The sequence below is a fragment of the Diadema antillarum genome, unplaced genomic scaffold (genome assembly GCF_040938485.1).
Source record: "Diadema antillarum isolate AM-2024a unplaced genomic scaffold, OU_Dant_1.0 seq00000563_RagTag, whole genome shotgun sequence".
NCBI lineage: Eukaryota > Metazoa > Echinodermata > Echinoidea > Diadematoida > Diadematidae > Diadema > Diadema antillarum.
The window spans coordinates 41,964-63,901 of record NW_027271502.1 but is presented as its reverse complement, the minus strand read 5'-3'; the positions used below and the strand labels follow the sequence as shown (position 1 = coordinate 63,901).

The 21,938-nt window shown below is 40.3% G+C and overlaps 1 protein-coding gene across 1 annotated transcript in view; it reads right to left on the bottom strand.

The window, feature by feature from the left end:
* Positions 1-21,938, bottom strand: part of LOC139735073 (ELKS/Rab6-interacting/CAST family member 1-like) — a 129,515-nt gene that overhangs the window by 91,907 nt on the left and 15,670 nt on the right. Inside the window, exon 2 of the mRNA XM_071645846.1 lies at positions 2,462-2,917. Within this exon, the coding sequence (XP_071501947.1) occupies positions 2,462-2,917 (456 nt within the window). The remainder of the gene's footprint in view (positions 1-2,461; positions 2,918-21,938) is intronic.

Sequence of the window (21,938 nt, the reverse complement as noted above, 5' to 3'; positions counted from 1 at the left end):
CAATGCTCTTTAATTTTCAGGCAATATTGTGTTCTTCGGTCATAATTTTCTTGCAAACACCCTCCTAGACAGACACCTAATGTGGTATTATTCCAGAGTCTCCGGGCTAAAAATACATACTCAGTGGGTAGCATCAATGCAATATTGTCTTCCCCTTGTTTTATTTTCGACTCCTTCTCTCTCTCTCCCTGACATAGATACATGCCCCCAATGACATCTGATGGATTTGCATCGGTTCTTCTCCCCATGTATCAGCCATGGTCTGCTACTTCTGGCCTGTCTTTCCAATATTGGTATCTTGAAGGTCTCTATCTCCAGCCATCCTACTTCCCTTCCCCCTTTCCCTCCCCAATCCCCAATCCCTCCCCCTCCCCTCCCCCCCCCCCCCCCCCTCTAATCCAACCTCCTACAAGCCATCTTGCCACGAGATATCACAAGCTCTGTGTTTGAGCTCACACTCAACTCAGCGACACATGTAACTTGCCCCTCACTTCTTGGCCATTATATTCCGCGCACTCACTATACCAATGTGCCGCGATACAAGACAATTCTTCGCTGTGTATTGACACTTTGATCAGCTCTTCTTCCAACCCCTCAAATGCAAAGAGCCCCTCTCACTTTTGAGCAATCACAAATACATACAACACACACATACATATTTATCTCGCAAATACAGTGATCTAGGAATTCACTACAAACTACTGTATATGCCATACATTTCACAAGGTTTTTATTTTCGCAAACTTCGCAAGTCTTTTGCTTTTTGCAAATTTAACAATGCGCGAAAATACAAACTCTGATCCCAATGTGACATGCAAGCATACATTTCTCTTGTCATTATTTGTAATCCACGATCACGTATTTAACCACTCGCGAAATTGCCGTGCAGTCCTGACTCCCGAAAAATTACATCCGCTAATTGTATAACGTATACAGTAAGCTCATGTCCTCAGTTGAGAATAATAACAGCATTAAGTTGCCACTAAAGCCATATACCCCTTTGTTACTCATGCATTTTTGGCCAGCTCCTGGCCCGAGCTAAATTGGCCCGCACCAAGCAGTAAAAATTGCGTTCAGTAACTATAGCAGAGCAGTGCTACTTTTACGATGAACCATTCATGAACTCGGCCACGTAAGGGATAACTACCATGGTAACTGAATGCGCGCTCCGGCGGAGGCACGGCAAGGTAATTGTGACCTTTGACCGTGTACGGAATTTTGGCCCGAGCCTGGCGCTGCCACTATTCATAAACTCGTCGATCAGCGCCAGGCCCGCGCCTGGTGCTAGGCTACAGCAGCGGCAAAATAGTCCGCGCCTGGCGCGGGCCACTTTGGCCCAACCCATTCATAAACTCAAAATTTTACGACTTAGCTCGTTCCTGGCCCAAGACAGGAAGGTTGCTGAAAGGGGTATTAGTATTTGAGGCACCTTATGCTCTTATCATTCTCACCCGACGATGTGCAGCCTCTATTACACTGAGCACGTTTGGTCATCTGCATTCAAGATCATGCTCAGAATCGCTTCCTCCTCATCCCCTGCTGTGTTTCAAAGGTAAGATGCATACTCATCCAACTCATCCACTATCCACCCACATTAGTATAGTATGATCATCACATCCACTATACCCAATTGCTTTCGCATTCTTGAGTATGGATGGTAGAGAATTTTCTTTCAGTGTTTTGTTTTGTTTTGTCTTTTTAGTTTGGTTTCTTTTTTTCAGACAATTTAAATCCCAAGACACTGTAAGAGGCTTGGGCAAACATACTTCGAGAGAGAGAGTCAAAAGTCTGTTTTCTCTTTGTAATTGGACCTAACCTTGTAACAGACAAAGTCTTTTTATGGCGTGTGGACAGGAAGGAGTCGAGTACTCAATAAAGCTTGCTCCAGTGCATTCTGGGGTGTCGTAATTGAATTAAAGACACAAGACACATTCCATAATTTCTGAATGCCTGAGGACATGTGAAACTTTTTGTACATGAACCAGCGGTGCATTCAAAAGACCATCAGCACACTTGAGTGTATCCCTTAAGTACGCATGTGTGTGTGTGTGTGTGTGTGTGTTGTGTGTGTGAAGGTGTGTGTCCATGTCTGTGTGTCACAACATGTGTTTGAAGCTGTAGATGCTCCCATCTTGAAAGATTGCTAGCACTAACAAAAAAAAAAAAGAAAAGCCCACTTCCCATCTCCTACATAACCCTTCGTGAGTCTTGAGTGCCGATTGGCACTGAAACCCCTCTGTTCTAAAAATTATCCAGGCACTTTAAAAAAGAATATAGCTGTCAGAATGCTAGCTATTTAATTTTTTTTTCATGGGGCAATGGGCGAGGGGTAAAGAGAATAAAAGCTTAGGAACCCTGTTTTGATTTTGATAGAGATGATTATTTATTTTTGTATTTGACAAAAGGGTGCCATGACTGGGGGAGGGTAGGACAAAGTCCCTGCATCTCCACTGGTGCTTACGTCCATCATTCTGGTCATCTCACGATCCCGCAGCTCCAACGTCTTCTGCAGCTTGACGACGCGGGCCTCGGCCTCCACCACCTGGGAGCGCATCCGGTCCATCTCCTCCTGGTCGCCCTCCAGCCGCTTGGTGTTTAACCCTTTGCTCTGCAGCATCTCCAGCAGCTTCTTGATGCTCTCGTCGCGTGCCGTCAGGGTCTGCTTCTGCGTCTCGATGCGCAGCTCCATCTCCTCCAGGGTCTTGCGCAGGAGGAAGACCTCGCGGGAGGACCGGTCCCGCTCCGCCCGCACCGCCTCCACCTCGTGCTGCAGGTGTGCCGCCGTCGCCGTCGCCGCTGCCGCCACGGCCGCGGAGGAGGAGGAGCCATTGGGGATGTCGCCGTTGGGCGAGTGCCGCAGACTCGGTTCCCGCTGCTGGAGCTGTTCCTTCAGCTGCTGGATGGTGCGCAGAAATTGCTGTGCAGATTAAGAGGAGGAAGAAAATGGTGCAAAAGATAATTTTGATAAGCATCTATTTTACAGACACATACACTTGTAACTTCATGTTTAATATTTTCATATAAGGGACATCCCAATAGTGGTACCAAAACTTATCATGCAATCTGTGTCTGAGAGGGTTATTCACAAGGGAAAGAAAGTGTTTAGGCTTATACTCGAGGATACAGTTGTATCGCGATGTGTTACTGCTCGGGGGCACATTCTACTTTCTTCCTCCGCACAATGTCATTGCAATGTTTCATGATCCAAGTTTGCCCAGATTGGGTTTGGAAACAAAACCTAGATTGAAGGTGTTCTCAAGGCCCTTATTTGATAAGTTGCTTCAGAGAAAGAAGTGAGAGCAGACTGACTGGAGAGTCACAGGCAAGGTTTCTTTTTCCACCATGTCATTCTCCCTCAGCCTCCTCAAGCCTAGACATTAGTGTCACTCTCGGTTTAATTCCATTTCAAGGCTTGAATCTCTTGAGGGGATTTCAAGTGTTGTTGCATTGTGTCTACCAAGTAACACATTCCCTCATGATACAAATTGTACTTGCACTACTTGGCATGCAATCCATTTTGATCATGCATCATACTTACGGAGCCTTGCGTGCTTACAGATGATGTTGTATATATGTTTATGCTACATATGCCAATGATACTCTAAGCCATATAGGTATATAACACACCACTCAAACAAATATGGGATTAATACTTGGCCTTTCCACATGCTGATGTATACACTATGTTCATGAACTGACCAATCCCTAAGAAGAGACATTAAATTTGATGAATGCATTGCATCTCTGGTCCAATATTCAAGCCTACATGCACACTGATTCTTTTTATAGTGTGTACCCATCAGAGAGTAATAGAATAATATGTTCTCTCCTGCAGTGATGACAAGCTCCCATTCAAAGATGGCACAAATGATGCCATTATGACTGGCATACATGGCATGTTCGTGTCTCATCGACTTTAGTTACTGTAACTGGTCCATTGTGCCTTTTGGGCTGTTTTTAAACCGTGATAGGAGCAATGTCCTTTGCACTGTTTGTTGCTCCTGAATCCACCACCAGGCGAGGGCAGGCTGCTATCATCAGTAACATCATAGGATGGCTGCATGCTTTTTTCACACCAGCATGACTGACTACTGTGTACATTATTATGCAACTATTGCACATTTGCAATTGAGAGTTGCTCACCATAAGACACATGGTATATATTAATAGGGTCCTACTGGAAAAGTGGAAATTTTCTGCAATGTGGAAATTTTCACAAATTTTACATGACAAGACACTACCTTGAAAATAAAAGCAACTCAAATTTGTTTTTTATTTGAATTTGAATTTGAATTTTATTTTCATATTTCTCGATGGAAAATACATAAAATATAACAAAATATAATAATACATAATGTCCAGCTTGGATATACATGTGTACAGTCCAGCTTGGATTTTGCTGGTTATATGTAACATTTCTATTGTTTTTGATTCCGCAGAATTAAAAGCATGCAAAATTCATCTTACCCTGCTAAGCGCTGAGAAATTCTCATTAAAAAATTTCCACTCTGACAGAATCCAGATACAGAATATTGGCAATCATAAGCCAATACCCAATCAAAATAATTTTATCATCTCTTTCATTTTTGCATCAATTTGTTTATCACTGCTTCTCCACATTTCTGAAGCAAAGGTCACAGCATACAACATTGTATGTCATATGTTAATGAGTAAGGAGTTTCATGTAATGCCTCATGCATGTATTACATTCACTACAAAGGCAATTAATTATCCTTCCAATCACTCCTGAGGCAGCCCCACCCCCACTTCCAACCTTCCCCTTCCCCATCTCAAGCCCTGAATGCATTAATCTGTACTGCATGTACCTTTGCAAGTACAAGTAATTTCCATTGGCATAATTGGATGTCAACTTCTTGTTCCATAAATAGATGAACTATACATTATCCAAATTTGAAGACAAAAAAAAAAAGGTAACTTCCAGAAATTTGACAAAATGATGACTAGTAATAACAAGTAATTTCCACTGGCTTAATTAGAAGTCAACTTCTTGTCTTACAACAAACTTGCTAAAAACTCTCACCCTTTTACGAAAAAAAAACTTCATGAATTCCACAAAATTGACAAAGATGACATGAATAGATATTTGCTTAAATGCAATATTTGTGTTGTATTTACAAGGTTTGGACTTTACAGTGGCTGTATTTCCTGTCGTGCAATTCAAACGTCTCGAAATCAAGGCTGCCCGCTGTACGTCTTTACAAGGGAGACCTAACGAGCTCACACTTGGACTGTTTAAAAACTGGCTACATTGTGATATAGCAGTATCTCTGATTTGGTAATATTACAGATAGCACGCTGTCTGCACAACTTATCCATTTGTTCTTTGATATTATAATTTTTTTTAAATGTCATGTATGAACAAGGCAGCTTGCATTAACAAACAAATACAGAGTACATTTAGATGCATAATGTATCTGAGAATGGTGGCCTATGTAGCAACAAGCTTCTAACAAACATAAAAATCATGGATCCCTGCGCCACAGTGACAAATACAATTTGTACATGTATACATCTCTCAAGCATACAGTGTAGCTACAGTGTATGTTCAATGCAATAACTTGATCACATGTATGGTGTCACTGTCTACAACTGTAATGCATTTTATATTGCATTCATTGCACACTGCACCCATAACCACATACTTAAACAGGCAACTACAATTGTATTTGCCAGTAAATGTTCTCCAAGATCTCATAACTTCCAAAGCACTGGTTCTGCTTCAAATTTGCAAAGTCTTGTGAGAAGTGTCCAGGTTTCATCCCCAACTGTGGGACGAAAGGGGCAAAATAAATCAGAGATTTATAATTTCTACGGGTTTCTCTTGTCAAGGAGCAAGAGAAACATGAAGTAATTACAAATCACATCAGGGTAAGATGCGTCAGGGTATATTATCGGTATCAAATCAAATTAGGAGCGCAATGAATCACTTGCATACGGGGTTAATACAGAATGGTTCTCTTCTGGCAAGCCAAGCCCATAGAAATCGTACATGTGCCACCACCGAAGCAGTGTTTGGACTGAAGTTCATTCTAGATCATTGCACCATGTCTTCAATTCCACCAATTTGCCATCGCAACGTGGTGACGTTAATACAATCTTCCTTCTACCTGATGTGGCTTGCACTGAACTCTCACTAGGTCATTAAAACATTAATTTTGATTAGTATGTCAAAGCTAAAAATAGTGCAGGAAGACACACACACACACACACACACACACGCATACACAGATATACACATACACGTGTACATCTCCTTCATACATACATACAAACATACACACATATATGCAAACACACATACACTTATATACTCAAATACCTGTGAGAGATGCATTAGCCTTACCACATGCACTATAAATGCAGTATCCCAATTAAAAACCTAAAAACTGTAGGATGTTCTGCCTAAAATACAAAGAGGGTGCATGAGCACCATCACAGGTCAAATAAAAATAACAGCTTTCTTCAAGTTTTTTTTCAATAAAGCATCTATTAAATACCTTGCTAGACATTGAATCATGCTAGCAAAACCTGTCATCCTTTGTCCGAAAAGAAACATACATAATCTGTCAACATGAATAGGATGGGTCAAACTGAACTGAGCTAAATCATATTAAGGGAGTGCCATGATGAATATAATGAGTCAATACATGTATGCATAGGATGGCTCAAACTGAACAGAGCTTATATGCACTATACAAAGTGTGTATATTGTAGGGGAGTGCTATGATGTATATAATCCATCAATTATATGTAAAAGATGGGTCAAACTGAACATAAGGAAGTGCTATCATGTATATAATCAGTCAATATGTATAGGCCCATAGGATGGGTAAAACTGAACTCAACTTTATGCACTACATATCATAAAGGAGCACTATGATGAATATAATCAGTCAATATAAGATGTACAGGATGGGTCAAACTGAACTCAACTTATGCACTACATATCATAGAGGAGCACTATGATGAATATAATCAGTCAATATAAGATGTACAGGATGGGTCAAACTGAACTCAACTTATGCGTTACATATCATAAAGGAGTGCTATGATGAATATAATCAGTCAATATAAGATGTACAGGATGGGTCAAACTGAACTCAACTTATGCACTACATATCATAAAGGAGTGCTATGATGAATATAATCAGTCAATATAAGATGTACAGGATGGGTCAAACTGAACTCAACTTATGCACTACATATCATAAAGGAGTGCTATGATGAATAAATCAGTCAATATAAGATGTACAGGATGGGTCAAACTGAACTCAACTTTATGCACTACATATCATAAAGGAGTGCTATGATGAATATAATCAGTCAATATAAGATGTACAGGATGGGTCAAACTGAACTCAACTTATGCACTACATATCATAAAGGAGTGCTATGATGAATATAATCAGTCAATATAAGATGTACAGGATGGGTCAAACTGAACTCAACTTTATGCACTACATATCATAAAGGAGTGCTATGATGAATATAATCAGTCAATATAAGATGTACAAGATGGGTCAAACTGAACTCAACTTATGCATTACATATCATAAAGGAGTGCTACGATGAATATAATCAGTCAATATAAGATGTACAAGATGGGTCAAACTGAACTCAACTTATGCATTACATATCATAAGGGAGTGCTATGATGAATATAATCAGTCAATAATTAAGATGGGTCAAACTGAACAGAGCTTATGCACATACATCACAGGGGAGTGTTATGATGTATAAAATCAGTCAATATGTATAGGATGGGTCAAACTGAACTGAGCTTACTGTATGCACCATATTTTATCATAGGGAAGTGCTGTAGAGCTTTCTTCTTTTTCTTTTTCCTTCCTTTTTTAAAAATTTTCCCCCTTGTTACAGTAATTCAATTCAGGCTCGTGGTACAGACTCCAAAGTCAGTGGTGCCTCTATCATTGACATGCTGCTGTAAACTGACTCTTGGACTGTTTGTTGCTCTCCGCACAGACTAGCACGGAAAGTCACAGCGCTGAACTTTACCCCTGCCGATTGCGTGTCTCGGTTTCACAATGGGATTAGTAATCCTATTCACCACGATATTCAAGTGCACCCTGCACGAGGATAAGCATTACAAAGTGCTCCACATTCACATGCTGAAAGGGGCATTTCAAATTTGCTGCACACATCCGGATTTAAAATGTAGTATGCATCCGTGGAGTGTGACAAATGAATGGGGAGGGAATATATCACAAAACCTGTAGGCTCGAGGGGTGCCTAGATACCATGTCAAGTGATGTGATGGTGGGAACATTTAAAGGCCCACTTTACACAGCTTTGCACAGCTTCAATATGAACAGAGATTTTATGCATTTTGTTAAAACCGTTCAAAATTTTCTTATGAGTGGTTTGTCATGCAGTAAATGTTCACCTCCTCATCAATATGAAATTTGCTGGATTTAGTTAATAATATGATACAAAAAGTTCACTCAAGACCGCATTCATAAGATTATGATAATTTACAAATTACATCACACTGCTTGTTTTTGTTTTTTTCATGTAACAGTGTACCAGTGTATCTGGTTATTGGATATGCTAACTTGATTCTGAAGTTTTCCCCTGAAAGGCATAGAGTATGCGGTCTGTAATTTACTTCGACTTTACTGGCAACTCTCATGCTATAAAACAAAGAGAGAGAGAAAAAAAAAGGAGAAACTATAAATTGGTGGAACTGTTTTAAGTACTTTACAAGGGCATGGAAAGAAAGGGATGTCATTAAAAGGGTAATTCAGAGAAAAAAAAGAAGGAAGTAACAGCTTGACTATGCATTGTTTTGTATGCTCTACTGGGAAGGACAAAGCCATAATGAACTGGCAATAATGTGGATGTGAGCATAATGTTCAGCAAGTTGATGTTCACAGTTGTGACATTACGCATTGAAATGAGTGCAGGCAAACAGAGAAAAGCAGAGACTTCTCAGGTTAAGATTGAAACTTGGGCAGAAGAGCAAAAATCTAAAGCTTTCTCACAAATTTGGTTCTCTGACAGAAGAGAAAAATGTAAAGCCTTTCTTAGGCTAAGTCTGGAACTTGGGCACAAAGAGAGCAATGCAAGGCCTTTAAAGGGATGGTATAGTTTTGGTTGAGACCTGGATACAGGTTTTTTCTTGTTCTTAACTTTTTTTTGGTGAGATGTTATACTGAGAAACCTCTTATGAAATATGACAGAGCACGAAATTCCAAGAGGAATTCAATGTTTATTTGATGAAAGTCAGTTTTGAAACGGCTGAGATATCCAAGACAAAGCGATACAAATAAAAGATGGAACCCAACTTTTATTAGGATCGCTTTGTTTTACTTTGCTTTTTGATATCGCAGCCATTTCAAAACCGATTTTCATCAAATAAACTTTGAATTCCTCTTAGAATGGTATGCTCTGTAACATTTCACTGGTGGTTTCTCAGTATCTCGCAAAAAGTTAAAAGCTCAGTCTTCATCTCCACCAATACTATACCATCCCTTTAATAGTCCAAGTTTGGAGTTTGGAAATCGAACACGATGCACTTCTGTGGATGTGTACAAATCTACACAGAGGCACACATGACAAGTTCACCTGCACAACATATCAATAGAGCGACTTACAGAGAAAACGTTCAAGTTAAAGGTGCATGGTCCCCGTGTTTTAGTCAAATGCATATGCGGGCGCACGGCGCAAGTTTCCTACAGAGACCTATACTACCGACTCCACTTTGGCGCTTACGCTTTGGCCCACTTCCCCGAGTCCGAAGAAGTCCGATTCACTATTGTCAGTGGTCCGATCACAGTTCGGCTCATGATTCGGCTGAGGGGGTTGACAGCTTTAGCAAACTTCTTTTGTGATGTCATAATAACAAGCACATGTGCACACACCCTGGCATTACTACAGACTGCACGATGCGCAGAGAAGACAACGAAGGCAACGATACTTAGCAACACCTACGCACTTTACTCTTGATGACAGCTCAACTTCGGTAATCTTCGTATCAATGCTAGCGGTGATCGGCAGTATCATCAACACCGCCCTCTACACTACCGGGACTATGCACCTTTAAGATATGGGGGGGGGGGGACAGATAAGGGAGAGCCAATGAGAGGTGAAAAAAAAAGTATGAGAGGAATACAGGCACAGCGGAGATGGAGGGCCGAAATGCTAAAGGTTGCTAATTTGAAACCCTGACAGTCAGACAATGGTAGGGAAAGGAGCAGGAGCTGACAGCTGACGGGTCAATGGCATCTCAAAGCGAGTTGATGATGATGATAATGATGATGATGACGAGCTAGCAATGCTCCCCCTCCCGCCAGTGGCCCTTGATCTTTAGCTCTTCGAGCTGAGATTGTTTCGCTTGCCGGCCGACGCTGCACCACGCACGCGTTCATCACAATGCGGGCCATTCGTGTCGCAATTAAGCGCCGGCGATGTTCTCATGCTGTGATTTCTATAGGCATCTTGTCAAGCAATGCCTCACTTAGATGCACCTGCGAACGTTGCTGAGATTTGAGCGATTATAAAGCCGGTGACACCTTTACCTCTTCCAGGAAGACTTGCAGGGAATATCATGTGTGTGAGAAAGCAAGTGTCGACTATACTTTCATTCAAAGTTTGGCTCAGCTGTTGGTTCATGATATTTAAAAAAAGCTTGTAACAAATTAATTGCACTCTATCAATGCATACCTGCCAACCCTGAGACTTAATGAATCTGAACAAACAAAGAAAAATTATTTAAAAATCTGAACTTTCATAGATTTCATATACTTTACTATTAACAGATATTTCTAAAAATCAGAACACACTGAAATTAATGCATTTTCTTTCCGTGAAAAATCTGAATATTCAGATTAAATCTGAACAGTAGGCAGGTATGTCAATGTAGAAAGAGAAGTGATTGGGTATTTGTTTGGATTAACTTGCAGAGAAGGGTAATATGGGAATGATATAAAATATGCTACAAAACACACACGCAATACACACACACACAGACACACACACACACACACACATACATAAACATATGTGAAAAAGGAGTGCCACAGGTAGTTCATTGATTTTCAAGAGGGGTGACTGCCGGTGGTTCAGATTCAACAGGGTTAAAGGAACTAGAAATTCCAAGGAAAACAAGGAGCTACATTTCTTTTTCTTCTTCTTCCGTATTTTTTCTTCTTTTTTTCCTTTTTTTTGTGCTTTCATTTGAACTGCCTCCCATCATACATGTGTATTGCATCACTGATGGAATGAATGATGCTGCCAAGAGACATTTAAAAAAGAATGTTTGGGTGGATTTTTGTGTGTATGTGTGTGTGTGTGTTTGTCTGAAAGTGTACACATTCCTCTTGATATATGTTTGACTACCATGTGTTGTAAAGTGATTATCACTGAGAAAAACAAAAGTGGCAGGAAAAAATATTAAATTGTCAAGAAGCACATCGGCTTATTCTCGATACAATTGTGCTGATTACCAAGATATTCACCAAAGCAACATAAAAAGACCAGCATACCAATATCCACACACAATACACTAAAAGAATAGATTTGAAAGGTATCCACAGATCATCAATGTAACAACAGAATGCACAGACTTTTACTTTAAAATGACAAAGTAGACTGTAATTTTAGTTGCTTCTTTGCAAGTCTATACCTTTCCAAATATCATTCTTTCCTTTATCATACTGATGCAATCCCATCAAATTACACAATTGAGTAGTTGTACAGTCTGCTCTCTGCACAAGTATATGACCCAATTTCTATTCAGAGATGATTTATGGAAACAAATCTTATGCAGACCCATCAAATCAGGTTGCATTCACCTCAGGGGAGCCTGAATACACCAGATGTGGGGCATAATTTGGCTGATGGCTTAACCCAGAAACAGGCCGAGCAGGGGTAGGAAACTGGTACCAGTAATGGGACGAGTTATGTTATGATGCCTTTGTCATGGGAGCAGCACATGTTCATTTTAAACTTGCTTCAAGGCTGCAGGATATGGTTCAAAACTGATACTTAGACAGCAGTTCACATCATGCACATACACCAGTTTTGAAATAGACTCTTCAAACACAGTAAACCTTCAGATGCATTTAATATGCTCGAATGTGCTTCAGGTGAAAACAAAACAGGAAATGTGTGCGACATCAATGAAGGTGAAACAAATGACAACATATCTCTGTATTTCAAAAGATAACAAGTGGTTTCTAGGCAAGTGGTTGCAGGTTATTATTCCTCACATTTCTAATAGCTAAAGGTTTACAAATCATGATACACATGAGGTGGCAAAATTAACTATATTCTGTGTACTTGTAATCTTTCTTAAATTTTTGTAAGCCCTACCATTTCTCATAATTACAAATTCCAGTTGTCTGTCTGTATGTCAGTCTGTCTGTCTGTCTGACTATTTTCTTATGTCCTTCCTAACCCCCTGCCCCTCCCCTCCCAAAGTTCAGTTTGGAGGACAAACAGCCTGGGAGTGAGGCTAACACTGGTCCATCGCTCACAAAAGAGTCGCTTCACTCGATACTGTGATTCCGCTCCAGATATATAAATTACCTTAAAGGAGATATTTATTCAATTGCCACTACGAAAATCACATCTATAGATCCGCTGAAGTTTAAACAATATCATACAGCCATTAACTTATGACAGCTAAGTAGCAAGTTGCCTTTGTATGTAAATCGTGTAGATTACCCTATACGCACCTAGAAATAGCTATCTCGGTTATGTGACTCTTTCTTCACCAATTTCACAAAAATCTAAATTCGTTTTACCCATGTGAAGACCACTCGGAATAAACTTCTTCAGTCATGCAAAATGTGTGATAACTTGCTTTCAACATCTTTGGCATATCTGGCTATGTAAAAAAAAAAAAAAAAAAAAAAATCTCAAATGATTTCAAATCATTCACATTTCACTGGTGAAACAAATTCTGAGTATTGCCACAGATATCTCTATAGTTATGTGACCAAATCCATTGTTGGCGCAGTGGCCAGAAACAACTTCTTCAGTCCCATCCAAATCAATTTGTGTGTAAATGACTAGAATCTGCACAAAGCTCCTTCTTATAGGATCTGAAGATTGATCACATCTGTGGTGAACTGAAGCAATATCACAAAGAACAGGAAAGATAGGAGAAAGAGATACAGGGATATTATTTCTTGAAGTCTTGGAGTTGAACGATGCAAGAATCCCTCATCTACGGAAGCGCACTCGATATCAGAAGAAGGAGTATAACATGCGCAGCCTTGATCTGCCTTGACGTTTCCACACACTTCACAGGAATTCTGACGTTCAGACTCTTGATTTCACCAGACATGTTGATTTGATAATAGTGGGATTTTATCCAATAACTAGACATACTGCTTTCTATTTACTCTCTCTCTCTTCCCCATCTTCCTCCTATCTCCCTCTCTCCCTCTCTCTCTCTCCTTCTCTTACTCTTTTATGTTTCTTCTTTGTCTATCCCATGCTCTCTCCCTCTCCCTCTCTCTCTCTCTCTCTTTCCCTCTCTTTTTCACGGTGGACTGAGTATCTCAGAAGTAGCGCAATTTTTAGGCCTGTACATCCCACAGCGTTAGGTTGGGGGTGCCGCCTAATGAATTCTGGTATTGATCTAGATCTGTGGCGTTGAGCGGCTTCATCGATCCCCCATTTCTCGCTAATCCAAAGAGATCGCAGGGACTGCGGTTTCGACAGGGCTCTGCCCCAGCGTGCCGTTCGTCACGTTTCCAGCGGTTAGATCACGGTTTGGGAACTCGAGCGATAGTCCTAAAGCAATTTGTAAAGAAACTGGAAACTTTAACGACTAATAGCTACCTCATGTTCTTCCTAATGTTGCAGTGCAGCTTGAAGCACTGGCAGTCTTTTTAACTCATTTTACTCAGCGCTGTTCACTATGTGCATTGTGTGATTAACATATCCTTCTACAGCAATCCATTTTGTACTATACCTGGCACCAATATCGGTCTATGATCTTCAAGACTAAATGAATACATGAACATATTGTAAAATCAGACATTTTTCATGCATAAAACTCTGGCGAATTTTGTGAGCCAAGGTTTATTCTATGCATCACATGTTGAAATAAATTCCCCTCCTAACTTATGAAAAAGTAAAGTATCTTCATCATATTCTTTTTTTGACAGTATTTCTTGCTGAAAATTTTTGCCTTACAAGTACAACACAAATTCAAACTCCCACCAGGTTGGATTGATCATATTCGTTATTCTTAGCTCTGTCATATAACCCGATATCTCAAATACATCTGTGGATAACTTACACTTCAAAAGCACTAAACACATACTTGATGCTATTACTTCTCAATGTCTTGGTCAGGCACATTCACAGAAAGTATGTCCAGGGCTTGGCACTAACTTCTGTCTCTAGTGGCCCGCTCAGCAAGCAAATGATAGGGGTTTTGGAAATTTGGTGGCCCGACATCAATTTTTAGTGGCCCTGGGGCCACCAGTAATGGCAAGCCCTGATGTCATTTACTGTTGTTGATTTATAAGTAGAATGATGCAATATTCACATAGAATATGGGGTCAAACAATGAGTCCAATATCAAATCAGAAGAGAAGCAACCAGGAAGTTATCTATCTTGCCATTCAAAGACAATCTGATTTTGAAAGTCCCTCAGACCATGGAGGTGGAAAGACCACCTCCCTGCTCAGACACTCCACACTCTGCACTGCTCCTGAACCAGGATACAATTGAGTTAATCTTATAAACAGACCAAACATCCATCCTAATGTAAAGTTGTTGACTTTCAATTAAGACGATCCTATAATCAAATTAATCAATCGACTCAAATGGAAATTGCAACCTTCTAATTAACCCTGTGTATTTCAATGTCAGTATATTTCGTATCCATGAACAAGTACCCTCTCACTATAATTGACTGTACATAGGAAAACCAGATACACTGTATCAACCAGTTGTATGAAACATGATTGATTGGTCAGCAACCACTTGGTACAACATGTCCAGTCAGTGTCTGGACACAGGACATTGCTGTATAAGAAGCATCACGCATTGACTTGCAGGGTGGCCATTCCACAACTTTCTTACGTTTTGTCAAAGTTCAAATTAAGTTTCCCTGTACCAAAAGGTCAATTTGTACATGGAGAGTGGTGTTTCCCTTTAAGATGCTGCTGCTACCCGTGCCTTCAAAATACAAATGACCCACGCTGCGCTCCCCTGCATAGAGGTAGCACTCACTGCACACTAACGGTGATCCTCTCTCATCCATCTTCATACACCCTGGCTCTCATGATATGCCAGCTGTGGTTATCCTATCACGCACTAAAACAAGTCCATGAACGACGACCACCACACTTTTGATGTGTGCCTCTCGTAAACGTGGAATATCTTTTGCGGCCTGGAAGTTTTCACACATATTGCATGGTGCGGTACACGTGCAACCAGCGAGTATATGCATAAATTTTGCACTTTTTTTGTTCATGATGTGAATCTCCACTGACTGTAATAGCATGTCCAGTCAGGGAACACACCACACAAAATCCTCCTTTTTTTTTCATCCCAAGAAGAAAAAAAATTCATTGAAATTCCGCTTTCACACATATCACCTGTTCACCGGTCATTCACACACATCACATAGGACTACGCATCTAGAATTTCCAATGCAGATTGATCAATGCCAGGATACAGCCGCTAAACATCTTCTGCAATAAAAGATGTAACAGAAGAACAGTATGTGATTGTAACCACTGGAGGGCAATGATAACAGCTTCACTGTATGTCATCCATTCATCATACACCCACGCAAAATACATACATTGTATGGTCTTACATCTTGGATTTTGGGGAAAGAAAAAATGATGACAGGGACATAGCACACAGATTTGAAAATTAGACCTGTACAGCATAGGGATGACAAAATACTGAAGGGAAAACTTACAAACTTATTTGAACATGCATACCTTTTTGTTCCTTTCTTTCTTCTTTTTCATTAAATGACAGTCACGAGAACTTGTACGAGTAAGCTTACGATCTTAGGGTAGCACTTTCAATCTAATCATATGACCTTTTAAAACATACAACAGTTAATGCAACATCAATATTTTTGCATGATTAAATTTTCGCGCTGAGCGCCTCAAAAACATATTAGCAGGTTGTTGAATTTGCGCTGCGCAATTGTCAACCCATTCACAATGTGCAGAGAAAATTGTGAAGATATTTTCATGGGTTTTAGAATTCACACTAGCCAGAAGTAGTGCGAAATACACAGAAATCAATGAACCGCAAAAAATTTCTGCATTTACAGTACATCATTGAAACTATGCAGATGCACATACTCTCAGTGTTATTTACTATGTTATAGAACAGGTACAGAAAATCCTGCAAACTCATTGGTCAAGAGTCATGTATCAATTTTTACTGGCGGCACGCTTGATCACTGCCAATAGACGTGGTAAACATGTTATCATGGAAACCTGTAACAAAGCATTGGCGCACCTAGTAAGAATTCGTGCACTAAGCAAGAGATGGCTTGCCGTACCCGCGTAGACCAGGTTAGTGCACTTGGTATTAAAGCATTCCTGCACTTGGCAAGAGATGGATAGCCATGCATTAGTACTATGCATCAGTGTTTAAAAAAAAAAAAAAAAAAACGGTGCATGGTTTCATCTATGGCAAGCCAAAAAGAAAGACTTGTAAATTGTCAGAAATGCGATTTCGGGCAAAATTTGTCACCGTTCTATTCAGCAAATGATGTACATGTCTTTTCATGTGTCAGAAGGAATTGTGTGGATGCGATAACTATGGAATTTTGCCTAAACCCACAAGGCTTTGCCTCATGGGTTAAGCATTCCATAGTTACCTTATGCACACAATTCCTACTGACACACTCAGACTCGAGCATCATTTGTATACTATGTTAAGGTAAAGAGAGTTTGAGATCGAGAGAGAGAAGAGAAGGCTAAGAAAAGCAAGGCTCTGATTACCCCCTTTTAAGCGTGTAACCTTCAGCTACGGAACATGCATTCACTGACATTATCTTGGGAGCACACCACATGCATACTCTCCCTGCCCTTTATACTGTGGTGGTACGAGCCTTGCGATCACATGACTGCAGGTTGTACGGGCATTTGGTGCAGATGGCTGGCGTGGAGCAACCTGTCATGATCGTGCATTTTGTGTACGACGAGCTCCTTCTTGTGAATGGCTCGGTTGGCTGCCATTTCGGGAGGCCCGTCACAGAAAGTTAACGTTCTGCCTTACTGTCCACCCCCCTCCTCCCCCCTCCTTCCACTCCCCCTTCTTACTCCTCCTCTTCCTCATCCTCTTCTCCCTTTCTCCCATTCTCCTTCTTCATCCTCCTCTTCCTCCTCCTCCCCTTCCTTCTCGTTCTCTTCTTCCCCTTCTTCCTACTCCTCTTTCTCCTCCTGCTCCATCTTCTTCCTTCTCTCCCTTCCTGCTCCTCTTCTTCCTCCACCTCCTCTTCCTCCTCGTTCTGCTCTTCCTCCTCGTTCTCCTCTTCCTACTCTTTATCTTCTTCTCTCTTTCTCCTCTTTCCCTTCCTCCTCCTCTTCTTCCTCCACCTTCTCCCCCTTCCTATTCCTCCTCCTCCTCCTCTTCTTCCTCCTCCTCTTCTTCCTCCTCCTCCTCTTCCTCCTCTTCTTCCTCCTCCCCTTCTTCCTGCTCTCACTTCTTCCTCCTTTTCTTCCTCCTTCTCTTCTTCCTCTTCCTCCTCTTCTTCTTCCTACTCCTCTCCTCCTCCTCCTCCTCCTCCTCCTCCTCGCAAGCTTAAAACCATGGGGGGGGGGGGAGGGCATTCACTACACGGCTATCCCATTACTCAATGCCATGATGTCGCTATAGTGATATTAATTCTTTTTGTATATATATTGATTAATGTTGCCAATGTGCTGTAACATACTAATGTAAATGCTATCAAAATATGAAAGCATCCAGCAACACTGCTGTGCGGCACTCATATTATAATGATTAAAGCTGCTTGGGCTTGGTTAACCCGTTAAGGACGAGTCCCGAGTATACTCCGGCAGGTGTCTACGGGAAATGCGTGTTGCAGCAAAATCAGTCCGTCCACAATGGATTATGACTGCTTTACAATATAACAAACAAGGAAATATAGAACATCTTCTGTACCTCTCTGCCTGTCTGTCTCTCTCTCTCTCTATCGAGGTTATCTCTCCAATGTCCACATCTGTTCATCTGTCTGGTATCTGTACCATTCTGAATGCAGCCCCCTGCTCCTATCTTCCGTATCAAACTATATACAACATAACATAGCAGAAAGACACCCAGCCTACTTATACTATACATTACACCTTGCAAGGGTCAACAAACATCGGCAGCATGGGCACATACATTATATTGCACTCACCATGAAAAATTTGTTCCTTTTCTATTTCTTGAAGTGTGGAAGAAGACTAACTCCCATGGCTAGTGACAGGTGGATAAATGGCACAAGTGTGGAAGATCTGTCAAGGCTAAGAGTACATCATGTGGCAATGTTCAGCCTGGTACAGGGACGGGTCATCATTCCCATCATAGCTCAGATGGCCTTCAGCATCCCCGCCAGAACTCATTTCCGCATAAAACAAATATTGCTTTTCTCTGCCTCTCTCTCTCTCTCTTTCTCGCTCTGAAGACAGCTGTACGTGTGATTCAGAGCAAAGATGCAAAATCAAATGCAACAACAACAGGGAGTACATTTTTATATAAATCCCTAGAAGAGAGAAAAATTCAAGTTTAATAGAGCAAACAAACAAACAAACAAACAAACAAACGAAAAAGACTATCAATAGTTGTTAGAACATGATGTCCAAAACATGTTCTCAGGAAATCACCTTCCTCAGTTGACTGCTCAATGTAAAGTGCAGTCTTCATTCTCTGCAATTTTATACTGACTACGACGGAACATAGAATTCTCTCTGATCGCTGCCAGAAGCCGTATAAAAGATGCATGGATGATTCAACCCCATTTTTCATGTGTAGCACAGTCATAATGGGAAGTGTTAGGTACTTTGTCACAGAAGACATTGTAGACACCAACACAATTTCGTAAGGGTAAGAAGTGTTACATCTACCCGCCTCTATCAACAAGATGCATATTTGTGCTGACCACACTACGAGTATGATCAATTCTTCATGAATTGAGGTGCCTACGTAAACATGAAGAGGCTTGGATAGTTGCTACAAACAATCCACAGGATGATACTGAACTCTAACCCTCATTGTGAGCACTTTGAGGACATTATAAGGATGAAATTTACCTTTCAGTAGGGGTCATGGAACATGATAGATAAAAAAAAATGGCCCAAAATACAGAAAATTAAATTTACACTTCTTTTAAATGTCAGATAGCCGTTTAATGTGCGATCTTAGAAAAACACACTAAAAAACAAACACAAGAACTGTTTTAGTCACATGGATATCATGTCACCAGTGTAAAACACATGTTTTATACACAAAATGTGACAATTCCAATATTTTCTGAAGCCAAAGAATTTATAACATTCTGCAAAGTTAATAGAGAACATCACTTCAGACCCATCTTAAACAAAAGGAGTCATTTTCATCTGCCCAAGAGTCAAATTATTTCTGTACCTATGTATGATAAAATCATCCGAGATTACAATGAGAAATGCTGCACAAGGGAGCTTTACAAATCCACTATCCCAGGACAACTAAAGTTTACTGTTCTAGTAAAGGTAAACACAATGAATGGGCACTGGAATGTCTGAAGTACAGGGCCTTTTAATACCCATATGTCCATTCAGGCAAGAGGGAAACATACAATGTACAATGTAGACTGGTCATGCCACACACATCCATGTGACTGTCAAATATCAAGCTGCCCTTGTGACATTCACAGTAGAGGTAGCATCAGTTAGATCATTAACTTGACAATGCAGTAGATACAACGATAGCACATAGAAATAGTATTAGTGGTATATAGAAGTGGTAGAAACATGAGAAGTAGTAGAAGTAGTAGTACCACTAGTATTGCATGTACAACTGTATTTTTGGTGTATTAAAGTTGTGGTACATTAACGTACTATAAAAGTAGTACCACTGAAGATAAGAATAATTTCTGTGGGAGAAATAGTACCCATATCAGCATAAACAACACCAACAGTAGTTGTAGCAACAGGGTATGCAACAATAGTACAAGTTACAGCAGTAGTGGTTGTGGTAGTAGTAGTGGTAGAAGTAGCAACCTTAGAAGAACTAGTTGTTGTTTAGTATAATAATATATTGCATCAACATGGGGGAAAAGTGTTGGTAGTACAAAATAGTCAAATGTGTGCGGATTGTTGAAAGTCTCACATTAAGTCTACATCTACTTCAGATCACTGGGCTATTTGATAACAAGTTATACAATTTGTACTTCCTACGAGGGTTCCCTCTAGCACAGACCCTCAATCTGTCTTGATGCACTCTTATTTTTATAGCATGCAATGTAAGATTAATGGGCTGATTTGGTATTCGCTGCCATGTACTTTCTCAAGGAGGTAATATCAAATTTCAAGGCCATTGTTTGCATGTGTACGAAATGCATGACTTGCAAAGTAATATGGTGTACATACTCCACAAAGAAAACTTGGGGGGATCAGTGAATCAACAGCATGCTAAAAAAAAGAACAACAACAAAACTCTGCATCATTCTTTGACACACAGTTAGATTGCTGATGATCACTGCTGGAATGAGCATTATATGCACGTTATTCTGCTAGCAATAGGTAACCATCTTGAAACATAATTTATGTTACATAAAAGCTCTAAATATCTACCCGGTACTAGAAATCTAGAAGAAAAAAAAAATGCGTCATGAGAAATGTTACTGTCTTCTGTACTTCAATGTATGGTTACAATAGATATCAGGACCTAGCTCAAAGGATTCATCATCATTTATATAGATTGGAATATTTTCATGAAAAATAAATTGCTCATAGCATCATCTAACCAGAGTCATGAAGAAAATGTTGCATAAAAAACCCTTCAAACATCATGTAAGGTGGAATTACTGACCAAACATAGAACTTTAATGCACAAAATCAGCAAGGCAGTATACAATGAATATTGGCAACATCGATGGTATAAGACCATGTGGGCTGATTCTACATTGTAGGTGCCAACAGAATGCCATGATTCATATCATCACAAGGATACTTGGGTTCTCTTTATACAATCATTTCTTACCTCCGCTATAAAGGAGGTTATGTTTTTGCTCGCATTGGTTTGTTGTATGTCTATTTGCAAATTAACTCAAAAAGTTATGCATGGACTTGGATTCAATTTTCCAGGAAAGGCTGATAATGACAGAGGGAACAAATGATTCAATCTAGGAATTTTTCTTTTTTGAATTTTTTGAAAAATTCTTTTAGAAATTCTTTATCACTAGGAAATAAGGCGATTTTCAGCATGGTATGTGTATACTCCACAATAAATAACTACACTGTACATAACTCAGCATCGCCATCATGCATGTCATGTTCAAGGAATCTACAATAATGCAGATCTATGATATCAATGTCTGACTATATAGGGTGGAAATCACGATATGGGTGAAAATGAGCTGCTCGGCGGAGAATTGCACTCTCCGTGTGCCACATTCACTGATACAGTGTATGTTCCTTTGAAAATTTCAACCCTCCCTCAATTTTAGAGGACAGCCCGCTTGGTGGGTTATCAATCCTATCATGGCAATGGAATACACACGCAAACACAAACACACGAACACACAAACACACACACACACACACAAACACACACACACAGAAAGGACAAGCAAGATGAAGACACAAGATGAGAGTTCACAATATCCAGGAATAGAGCTGACATGGCCAAGCATGTGACCCCTCTCTACAGGGGGGAGTCTCTCCTCCTACACCCACAATCCTCCCAATTGCGCCCCAGTCCATTCATTGGCT